Source organism: Heptranchias perlo, chromosome 10, assembly GCF_035084215.1.
Source record: "Heptranchias perlo isolate sHepPer1 chromosome 10, sHepPer1.hap1, whole genome shotgun sequence".
Lineage (NCBI taxonomy): Eukaryota > Metazoa > Chordata > Chondrichthyes > Hexanchiformes > Hexanchidae > Heptranchias > Heptranchias perlo.
Window position 1 is genome coordinate 79,817,257 of NC_090334.1, and position 12,008 is coordinate 79,829,264.

The 12,008-nt window shown below is 44.5% G+C and overlaps 1 protein-coding gene across 5 annotated transcripts in view; it reads right to left on the reverse strand.

Annotated features, from left to right (window-relative positions):
* The window catches only part of smek1 (SMEK homolog 1, suppressor of mek1 (Dictyostelium)), a 101,810-nt gene extending 91,512 nt beyond the window's left edge, over positions 1–10,298 (reverse strand). For 3 of the 5 annotated variants that reach the window (XM_067992083.1, XM_067992082.1, XM_067992081.1), the window contains exon 1: positions 9,741–10,294. In XM_067992083.1, the coding sequence (XP_067848184.1) occupies positions 9,741–9,882 (142 nt within the window). In that variant the 5' untranslated portion in view covers positions 9,883–10,294. Of the gene's footprint in view, positions 1–9,740 lie in introns of all 5 variants that reach the window. The other 2 variants (XM_067992084.1, XM_067992085.1) reach the window with 2 other exon arrangements.
* Positions 10,299–12,008: the final 1,710 nt, after the last annotated feature.

The window sequence follows — 12,008 nt, forward strand, 5'->3', positions numbered from 1 at the left end:
TACTTGGCACTTCCCTGGATGGATGCAGCGATAAGCAACTTAACACCATCCAGGATAGCTTGCTTGATTGTCCATGTCCCTCTTCCTCTCCCCTTCTTCTCAAGTGCACTGTGACTGTAACACGCAGTGCCAGAGCAGTAATATCATGGGAACGCCATCACCTTCAAGTCTCTCAACATCCTGACTTGGGACATGCATCACTGTTCCTTCATTGCCATTGGGTCAATTTCCTGGAATTCTCTATCTAGAGCAGCAACAAGCAGTGACAAAGATAGAACAGGAGTAAAAGTTTTCAATTGGGGAAAGGCCAATTCTACTAAGCTGAGAAGTGATTTAGCAAAAGTGGACTGGAAACAGCTACTTGAAAGTAAATCAGTGTCAGAACAGTGTCAGAATTCAAGGAGGAAATATGTTCCCACAAAGAAAAAGGGTAGCACTCTCAAATCTAGAGCCCCCTGAATGTCAAGGAGCATACAGGGTAGGATAAGGCAAAAAAGGGAAGCTTATGTCAGATACAGACAGCTCAGTACTGCAGGAACCCAGAGGAATATAGAAAGTGCAGGGGTGAAATTAAAAAGGAAAATTAGGAAAGCAAAAAGGCATGAAAGAATATTGGCAAGTAAAATCAAGGAATACCCAAAGATGTTTTATAAATACGTTAAGAGCAAGAGGATAACTAAAGAAAGAGTAGGGCCTATTAAAGACCAAAAAGGTAACTTGTGTGTGGAGGCGTAAGAGGTGGGTAAGGTTCTTAATGTATACTTTGCGTCTGTCGTCACAAAAGAGGGGGACGATGCAGGCATTGCAGTTAAGAAGGAGTGTGAAATATTGGATGGGATAAATATAGTGAGGGAGGAAATATTAAGGGGATTAGCATCTTTGAAAGTAGATAAATCGCCAGGCTCAAATGAAATGTATCCCAGACTATTAAGAGAATCAAGGAAGGAAATAGCGGAGGCTCCGACCATCATTTTCCAATCCTCTCTGGCTACAGGCATGGTGCCAGAGGACTGCTAATGTTGTACCGTTGTTTAAAAAGGGAGAAAGGGATAGACCGAGTAACTACAGGCCAGTAAGCCTAACCTCAGTGATGGGCAAATTATTGGAAACAATTCTGAGGGACAGTATTAATAGTCATTTAGAAAGGCACGGATTAATCAAGGAGAGTCAGCATGGATTTGTTAAGGGAAGGTCGTGTCTGACTAACATGACTGAATTTTGAGAGGAGGCAACAAGGAGGGTGGATGAGGGTAGCACGTTTGATGTAGTCTACATGGATTTTAGCAAGGGTTTTGACAAGGTCCCACTGGTCAAAAAAGTAAAATCCCATGGGATCCAAGGGAAAGTGGCAAGTTGGATCCAAAATTGGATCAATGGCAGGAAGCAAAGGGTAATGGTTGATGGGTGTTTTTCTGACTGGAAGGCTTTTTCCAGGGCTCAGTACTAGGTCCCTTGCTTTTGTGGTATATAGCAATGATTTAGACTTAAATGTAGGGGGCATGATTAACAAGTTTGCAGATGATACAAAAATTGGCCATGTGGTTGATAGTGAGGAGGAAAGCTGTAGACTGCAGGAAGATATCAATGGACTGGTCAGGTGGGCAGAAAAGTGGCAAATCCAGAGAGGTGTGAGGTAATGCATTTGGGGAGGGCAAACAAGGCAAGGGAATACACAATAAATGGGAGGATACTGAGAGGTGTAAAGGAAGAGAGGGACCTTGGAGTGCATGTCCACAGATCCCTGAAGGTAGCAGGATAGATAGACAAGGCGATTAAGGCGGCACACGGGATACTTTCCTTTATTAGCCGAGGCATAGAATATAAGAGCAGGGATGTTTTGCTAGAATTGTATAAAACATTAGTTAGGCCACAACATGAGTACTGTGTACAGTTCTGGTCACCACATTACAGGAAAGTAATGATTACATTAGAGGGGGTACAGAGGAGATTTACGAGGATGTTGCCAGGATTGGAGAATTTTAGCTATGAGGAAAGATTGGATGGACTGAGGTTGTTTTCTTTGGAACAGAGGAGGCTAAGGGGAGGTTTAATTGAGGAGTATAAAATTATGAGGGGCATAGATAGATTTGGATAGGGAGGACCTATTTCCCTTAGCAGAGGGGTTAGTGACCTGGGGGCATAGATTTAAAGTAATTGGTAGAAGGATTAATGTGGAGATGCCGGTGATGGACTGGGGTTGACAATTGTAAACAATTTTACAACACCAAGTTATAGTCCAGCAATTTTATTTTAAATTCACAAGCTTTCGGAGATTTTCTCCTTCCTCAGGCAAATGTTTCAAGAGCTCCTTGAAAGGATTAGAGAGGAGCTGAGGAAAAATGTTTTCACCCAGAGGGTGGTAGGGGTTTGGAACTCACTGCCTGGAAGGGCGCTAGAGGCAGAAACCCTCATTGCATTTAAAAAGGTGTTTGGATATGAACTTGAACTGCCGTAACCTACAAATCTATGGACCAAGAGCTGGAAAGTTTGATTAGGCTGGATGGCTTTTCTTCGGCTGGCACAGACACGATGCGCCCAATGGCCTCCTTCTGTACCATAAAATTTATATGATAACATTGCGGGAACGCCATCACCTCCAAGTCACACAACATCCTGACTCGGGACATGTATCACTGTTCCTTCATTGCCATTGGGTCAATTTCCTGGCATTCCCTACCTAACTCCAATGTGGGGGCAGTATTACCACAGGGACTGCAAAAGTCTACGGTGGCCCATCACCTTCTTAGGGCAACAAATATGACTCGAGAGCATCAATGAACATCCTGAGTATAAAAAACCCACAGCGAATTCCGTGTGCAACAGGTAACAATTTACTGCGTCACTGCTTTTAGACGTTAAATGAACACTAACAAACATCACAGGAAAACAGGATTAAATAAGCGCATCAAGCAAACAAGCTGGGAGATTCCAACAGTCAATTTTTCCACTTGGGAATTTGGAAACCAAGAATTCAGTAATACTTCCTGAATTTTTCCTCAATAACTTGAAACAAATCTCCCGCCTGATTCAAACCCTTACAACAATGCACATCAATGCATAGTTTACAATAGCAAATACACATTGGTTCCTTTGTTTCCAATAGTAGCAAAGAAGGGCGAAGCCTTCATTTCCTACTCCATTACTTCAAAGAAAAACCTTCCAGCTACTACAGAAAAATATCGAGCAACCTTTGAAAAACATAATGTAATCTTCCCACTTAGTGGTTCCATCAGCAAGCTCAGAGTAGTTGTGTGGGCCAGCTCATTCAAAAACAAATAAGCTAATTCGACCAGACGTTTCAGGTATATTCAATTTTTAGGTTGTGGTAATGCAGCTCTAATGATTGGATGATGCTCACCAACATATCATTTCGCTTTCACAGCTTAATTGTCCTCGTTAGTCCAAATATGAAACTTTGACTTTGGTAGTTTTTCTTTAGCCTACTTCAAAAGTAAACAATTTTACAACACCAAGTTATAGTCCAGCAATTTTATTTTAAATTCACAAGCTTTCGGAGATTTCCTCCTTCCTCAGGCAAATGTTTCAAGAGCTCCTTGAAGCCTACGCATTTATACATATAGAACAATACATGGTGTTTACAGACTGCCCCTGCAACTGCCCGTTGCCAAGGCAATCACCGTGTTCAGACAGAGAGGTGTCACCTGCAGAACCCCCGAATACACATTCAACAAAAAAACAAACAGGGAAAAAAAAGAGAAAAAAAAACAGAGAGAGGCAGAAACATCCGGAAGGCAGAGAGAGCCAGCAAATGACCCATTATATTAAAAACAGATAACATTTGTTCGCTGGTGGGGTAACGTGTAGCGTGACATGAACCCAAGATCCCGGTTGAGGCCGTCCTCATGGGTGCGGAACTTGGCTATCAATTTCTGCTCGACGATTTTGCGTTGTCGTGTGTCTCGAAGGCCGCCTTGGAGTACGCTTACCCGAAGGTCGGTGGATGAATGTCCATGACTGCTGAAGTGTTCCCCGACTGGGAGGGAACCCTCCTGTTTGGCGATTGTTGCGCGGTGTCCGTTCATCCGTTGTCGCAGCGTCTGCATGGTCTCGCCAATGTACCATGCTCTGGGGCATCCTTTCCTGCAACGTATGAGGTAGACAACGTTGGCCGAGTCACAGGAGTATGAACCATGCACCTGGTGGGTGGTGTCCTCTCGTGTGATGGTGGTATCTGTGTCGATGATCTGGCATGTCTTGCAGAGGTTACCGTGGCAGGGTTGTGTGGCGTCGTGGACGCTGTTCTCTTGAAAGCTAGGTAGTTTGCTGCGAACGATGGTCTGTTTGAGGTTGGGTGGCTGTTTAAAGGCGAGTAGTGGAGGTGTGGGGATGGCCATAGCGAGGTGTTTGTCCTCATTGATGACATGTTGAAGGCTGCGGAGAACATGGCGTAGTTTCTCCGCTCCGGGGAAGTACTGGACGACAAAGGGTACTCTGTTGGTTGCGTCCCGTGTTAGTCTCCTGAGGAGGTCTATGCGATTTTTTGCTGTGGCCCGTCGGAACTGTCGATCGATGAGTCGAGCGTCATATCCCGTTCTTACTAGGGCGTCTTTCAGCGTCTGTAGGTGTCCATCGCGTTCCTCCTCGTCTGAGCAGACCCTGTGTATTCGCAGGGCCTGTCCATAGGGGATGGCCTCTTTGACGTGGTTAGGGTGGAAGCTGGAAAAGTGGAGCATCGTGAGGTTGTCCGTGGGCTTGCGGTAGAGTGAGGTGCTGAGGTGCCCGTCTTTGATGGAGATTCGTGTGTCCAAGAAAGAAACTGATTCTGAGGAGTAGTCCATGGTGAGCTTGATGGTGGGATGGAACTTGTTGATGTTATCGTGTAGTCTCTTTAGTGATTCCTTGCCGTGGGTCCATAGAAAGAAAATGTCGTCGATGTATCTGGTGTATAGTGTTGGTTGGAGGTCTTGTGCAGTGAAGAAGTCCTGCTCGAACTTGTGCATGAAAATGTTGGCGTATTGGGGTGCGAATTTGGTCCCCATGGCTGTTCCGTGTGTTTGGGTAAAGAACTGGTTATCGAAGGTGAAGACATTGTGATCCAGGATGAAGCGGATGAGTTGTAGGATGGCTTCCGGAGATTGGCTGTTGTTGGTGTTGAGTATTGATGCTGTCGCAGCGATGCCATCATCGTGGGGGATACTGGTGTATAGTGCCGAGACGTCCAATACTTCAAAAGTAATCAATACTTTGACATGCCCTTTAGGCATTAATCCTCAAGGCAAACTGCACCTTCTTATATACAAGCCTAGGCACTGAGTGACAGCGGTTTATACAACAACAACAACTTGCATTTATATAGCGCCTTTAATGTAAACATCCCAAGACGCTTTACAGGAGCAATTTACAAACAAAATTTGACACCAAGTCACATAAGGAGATATTAAAGCAGGTGACCAAAAGCTTGGTCAAAGAGGTAGGTTTTAAGGAGAGTCTGAAAAGGAGGAGAGGGGTTCAGGGAGGGAATTCCACAGCTTAGGGCCCAGGCAGCTGAAGGTATGGTCGCCAATGGTGGATCGATTAAAATTGGGGATGTGCAAGAGGCAAGAATTGGAGGAGCGCAGAGATCTGAGGGTTGTAGGGCTGGAGGAGATTTCAGAGATATGGAGGGGCAAGGCCATAGAGGGATTTGAAAACAAGGATGAGAATTTGAAAATTGAGGCATTCCCGGACCAGGAGCCAATGCAGGTCAGCGAGCACAGGGATGATGGGTGAATGGAACTTGGTGTAAGTTAGGATTCAATCACAAAGTTTTCACGGCTGAGCTTGATACTTTCCACAAGTACTTTTATAGCCAGGGTAGGGGTTCCTGGATAGCAGTAAGTAGTAGTAAGGGCAAGAGCGGATTTTCTCCTCTCTACCCCAGAGGTCCTGGGGCTAGCCCCTATTGCTGCCTCAGCTGAGATCAGATAACTCAGCACAGACTGAGTACTGATATATGCACTGAAGACTGTTTTTAATCAGACCACTTTTTCAGGCTATAATGATTAAATTTGAAGGACATGAAGGGAGGCAGAATTACCAAAAATGATTATTACAGCTACACGCAAAAAATTCATCAACTGATCTTTCTTTAAAAAAAATTGTAAATACAGTTATTGATCTTGTTAATTAGCGTGAGTGCTGCACTCAACTATTCCTTATACTGACTACACTCAATATGTACCTTGCCTATCACAAAACTATACCAATCATCTACATTAAAGGTTTTCAGAAATTGGGACGATACAAGAAATAGTAAATAGTAAATAAATATTACAGCTCTCGCAGCAGGTTCAAAGGGATGCAGCTATGTCAAAACAAGTTTCATATGTGACACAGAGCAAGAGTTAAATTGCATCACAAGCAGTCAGACGAATTTTCAGTTCCCAGGTTTCTTTGAAACCTAAAATAATCTGGTGTCAGTAAAATAAATCCCAACGTGACATTTCATTAAACCAGTAAGAACTAAACTTCTGTACATAACATATATTACTTTCCAAGGCAGTAGTACATCTTGAGGTTGAGATGATAAACCACTGAAGCTTTGAGATGAAGTTATAAACAACTAAAGCATCAATGTGGTACGTCGGTGTAACACTAGGTACCCATTTAACAGTCTCTAATTAAACTTCATTCCTGCATTTCCCTCGAAAAACACGAATGGAACCTAATGGCTGAGCTAGATGATCAGAGATGCAAAAGTTGTTAAAAAATATCTCTGCTGAGTAGGAGTAAGCCTTCACTTTTCAAGGAGAAAGTTGGAAGCCAGTTGGTAAACCTTCAGCAGAAAATCATTAACACAAGTGTCGTGCTGTCGCTAACTTGGCGTCTAAAATTTTTTTTTACTGGAAGCAGTCAGGAGGGGGTGAGGGATGAGATAGAGAGGGAAAGCTAATACTCATTAATGCTGTGTGATAGGCTTCTTATGCAATGCTCCTAACTAATCACGTCAAATTGCTCGCACCACTGGAAAACCTCCAACCAGTACTTCACCGTAGAATTATATACTAAAAAGGCTCTCTCCAGACAAGTCTGGAAAGACAAAAATGTGTAGTTGCAATACTGAGTGTTTCTCACAGTTCAGGTGGACATGTATGCACATTTCTCATGCCCTGCATTATGGTTTATTAGAATCCTAACACCACCGAAATGAGGAAACCAGGTACTTTTGGTAGCAGGTACTTTCCAAGAAAAAAGCAACAGTAACATGTAGCTGCAAACCTACATGATAATGGAATGGTAAGGAACCAAAACAAAAAAAAATTGCTGTAATACTTCAGTTGCATTGCCTCCCCTGCATCGATCTACAGCCTCAAAGCTATAGTACGTAAACAATGATAGAATGCATCAACTGAATTCATAAATAAATATTAATGCTTCCTTATAACCCTGTTTATCAGCCACGAAAGGGAAAAAATCTGCTCTCTTACCTGACTTTTACTGTCATAAACCCATGCCCATTCACTCATACTTCATACACTCCATTCCTCCATTCAAAAGTATCTCCAGTACAGAAAATCCTCTCTGAATTTAGAATGCCAGTTAGATTTAATGATGCAGCCCTCTGGAGCTCCAAGTCCACAGTTATACTTCAGATACTGGTCTCAGACCAGTATAACTGAAGTATCGGAATGAATTTAGAAATAAAGAGCTGGAAAAACATGTGGAAAAACATGCACAAGTTTCACTCCCTGTGTGGCTCATTTTTAATGTTGGGAGAGAACAGGCACATTTTCTCAAATCATTAAAAAGATTGATTGAAAGAGCTTAGATTGATGTAACGCTTTTCACATCCCCAAGACATCCCAAAGCGCTTCACTGTCAATTAATTAAATGTAGCCACTGTTATGGAGACAAACACAGCAGCCAATTTTCACACAGCAATGTCTCACAAACAATTAGATAAGTGACCAGACAATCAGTGGTTTGAAAATTAAGTTTAGAAAGTATTTTGGTGGTCTACGGACTGTGTATGCACTTTCAGAAATGCAGGTTTGCAGTTGATGTGAACTTGAAGCATTTGGCATCAGCATGCTTGGGAGTCAATTCTTCAGACTTCCAAGTTATACTTTCATGTTAATGCACACCCAAACTCACTTTTGCATCACTGCAAAAGTAATAGTCCTTAGCTGCATCCTTAAGGACATTATGATTATGATGTTAGATCACTGGTTTCCACCCAAATTCCCCATGACAAGTTGGCAATGTTAACCAATGGAGGGCAATGAAATGAACAGGTCAGTTACCTCATGCTTGTGTCATGTAAACTAAGCACAATTACCAGAAGATCTGTGTCAGGGTGAAGCAGCCAGCTTGAAGTTGGTAATGAGATATTATCTTCAAAACAAACAACTAAATATATCTGGTGTTAACAGAGTGACATGATGCTTATTACATTTTATGAATAGCACGGTATGAAACAACTTCACTCACTTGATAAATACACAGTACATGCACTGGTTGACGATCAGGAGTGGGAGTACGGCTGATTTCCCCCTGCTTGGCCAAGGGCTATTTGGGCTGATTGTATTATTTCACCTGCTGCCTCGACTGAGAACAGCTCACCAAACACTATAAGGAATCAAACCTGGTCTGTATGACCAAGTAGCATGGTGGTTCGGCACTTCTTTGCCAAGGGATCAAGGAAAAACCTGCCCGCAGTTTTGGGATCCATCTGCATCATAAGGAATTACAGAGGTGATTGGCGATGAAGATGCTTCACAGCTACAGTAAAGGGTATATCATCCTAGCATTCATTTGGGGTGTCCAGGTAGAATTACAGAGAAAAACGATGACCCGCAACTCACCCAGGTCTACGAATTCTCGTGGATGTGGATTTTCCCACTTGGCTCAAAACCACAAATGCGCTAGTCCATATTCTACCAAAACAGCAGAGAAGTTAGGAGAATTTTCTTGTAAAACACAGAAGGTTGTGAGGACATGGAATGACCTACAGTAATAGCTTTTAAAAGAGAACTGGATAAATATTGGAAAAAGAAACACTTAATAGGGGTAAGGGCAGGAAAATGAGACTAAGTGAATAGCTCTTTGAGAGAGCCAACACAGGCAAAATGGGTGAAAAGGCTTCCTTTTGTGCTGTAACATTTTATGATTCTAAGTTATCGCCCCCATTCCTATCAAGTACCAGTTGCCCATTGAAGAACACAATTTTCAATATGTGTTGGAGCAAATCTTGTTCAACAATAAATCTCCCAACGTGGAGTGAGGAACTGGTCCTCACCTACAACAGCAGTCAGCTATTCCCACAGAGAACAGTGCACAATGAATCGTGCCACTCTTCATTCCAGAATTTTGATCATCAACATCAGGGAACACAGATAGGCTCAATAAAGTCAAGCGATGAAGGTTGCACAGCAGAATAACTTTACAAGAGTGCCTCCTATATGATACAGTTGACCAATACAATGAGGGGTGTACAGAATTCTGAGAAAATGAGGAATATCAACTCCTCGAAACAAGACAAAACTTATTTCCAGTTATATCGTGCAAAGGAAGGTCTCAGAAAAGAACTTGAGTACAATAAAGATGTAATTATATATACAGAAATAAATACACACTCCATTTAATCAAGTCTATTAACCAGACCCGAATTTCAGATATAAACTATAATACATAATTAACACTGTACAGACCTTTTGCTGTATGATTGAGGCCTATAATTTCTGATGGTGTTTCCCCCCCCCCGCAACACTGACAGGTAGCTACTCCCCGTGCTCTCTTACCGTCAGACTCGGCCCGTACTAGAAGGGACATTCCCTTCAAGCGCTCCACGTAGCTGGACGAGACGTGCCCGGTGCCACGATCGTCCCACTGCCGGTCCTCGTTGAGCGTATAAACCTTCACCCGCCTCCGGGTATCCGCCATGGCCGCGGTCCAGGCTCGGGAGGGAGGTGGAGGAAGCAGGGCGGGGGGGGGAAGCAGTGAATGGAAACTGCTGCCGATCTCCCCGCTTTAAAATAAAAAAAACAAACCAAAAAGAAAAAAAAACAAAATCGCAGCCGGGCTCACACAGCGCTCATCCTCCCGGCGCAGGCCCAAGCCGCAGGCCCCCGCTGACAGGCAGCCGGACAAAGCTCTTCCCTCGTCCCGCCTCACACCCTGCCCTACCCTACCCTACCCGACCGCGCCGATTACTATTTATTTTAAACCTTCATTCCCCACTTCTTATTTCTTTTGTTTGTCTCGCGGACCCCTCCGGCCGGGTTCCGTTATTTATTATTAATGTTTCTAATCCGCTCTCCCTCCTCTCCTCCCGCCCCCCCCACTCGGTCACCCCATAGCCGCCATCTTGGAACCTACCCGACTGGCAGCACGGGGTCTCCCCGCGCGACGCCGCGCAGCAAGGGCCGTCCTCCCGCCCAAAACTTGAAGTCACGCAGCCGGTTGAGCGCCATCGTGAAGGGGGGGGCGGGTCAGTCGGTGAGTGACCATTTGTACATCTATATACTGAGGAGGGGGGTCAGTAGGTGAGTGACCATTTGTACATCTATATACTGAGGGGGGGGGTGGTCAGTAGGTGAGTGACCATTTGTACATCTATATACTGAGGAGGGGGGTCAGTAGGTGAGTGACCATTTGTACATCTATATACTGAGGGGGGGGGGTGGTCAGTAGGTGAGTGACCATTTGTACATCTATATACTGAGGAGGGGGTGGTCAGTCGGTGAGTGACCATTTGTACATCTATATACTGAGGGAGAGGGGGGGGGGTGGTCAGTAGGTGAGTGACCATTTGTACATCTACATACTGAGGAGGGGGGTCAGTAGGTGAGTGACCATTTGTACATCTATATACTGAGGGGGGGGGTGGTCAGTAGGTGAGTGACCATTTGTACATCTATATACTGAGGAGGGGGGTCAGTAGGTGAGTGACCATTTGTACATCTATATACTGAGGGGGGGGGGTGGTCAGTAGGTGAGTGACCATTTGTACATCTATATACTGAGGAGGGGGTGGTCAGTAGGTGAGTGACCATTTCTACGTCTATATACTGAGGGAGAGGGGGGGGGTCAGTAGGTGAGTGACCATTTGTACATCTATATACTGAGGAGGGGGGGTCAGTAGGTGAGTGACCATTTGTACATCTATATACTGAGGGGGGGGGTAGTCAGTAGGTGAGTGACGATTTGTACATCTATATACTGACGAGGGGGGTCAGTAGGTGAGTGACCATTTGTACATCTATATACTGAGGGGGGGGTGGTCAGTAGGTGAGTGACCATTTGTACATCTATATACTGAGGAGGGGGTGGTCAGTAGGTGAGTGACCATTTCTACGTCTATATACTGAGGGAGAGGGGGGGGGTCAGTAGGTGAGTGACCATTTGTACATCTATATACTGAGGAGGGGGGTCAGTAGGTGAGTGACCATTTGTACATCTATATACTGAGGGGGGGGGTGGTCAGTAGGTGAGTGACCATTTGTACATCTATATACTGAGGAGGGGGTGGTCAGTAGGTGAGTGACCATTTCTACGTCTATATACTGAGGGAGAGGGGGGGGGTCAGTAGGTGAGTGACCATTTGTACATCTATATACTGAGGAGGGGGGTCAGTAGGTGAGTGACCATTTGTACATCTATATACTGAGGGGGGGGTGGTGGTCAGTAGGTGAGTGACCATTTGTACATCTATATACTGAGGAGGGGGTGGTCAGTAGGTGAGTGACCATTTCTACGTCTATATACTGAGGGAGAGGGGGGGGTCAGTAGGTGAGTGACCATTTGTACATCTATATACTGAGGAGGGGGTAGTCAGTAGGTGAGTGACCATTTGTACATCTATATACTGAGGAGGGGGGTCAGTAGGTGAGTGACCATTTGTACATCTATATACTGAGGAGGGGGGTCAGTAGGTGAGTGACCATTTGTACATCTATATACTGAGGGGGGGGGGGTGGTCAGTAGGTGAGTGACCATTTGTACATCTATATACTGAGGAGGGGGTGGTCAGTAGGTGAGTGACCATTTCTACGTCTATATACTGAGGG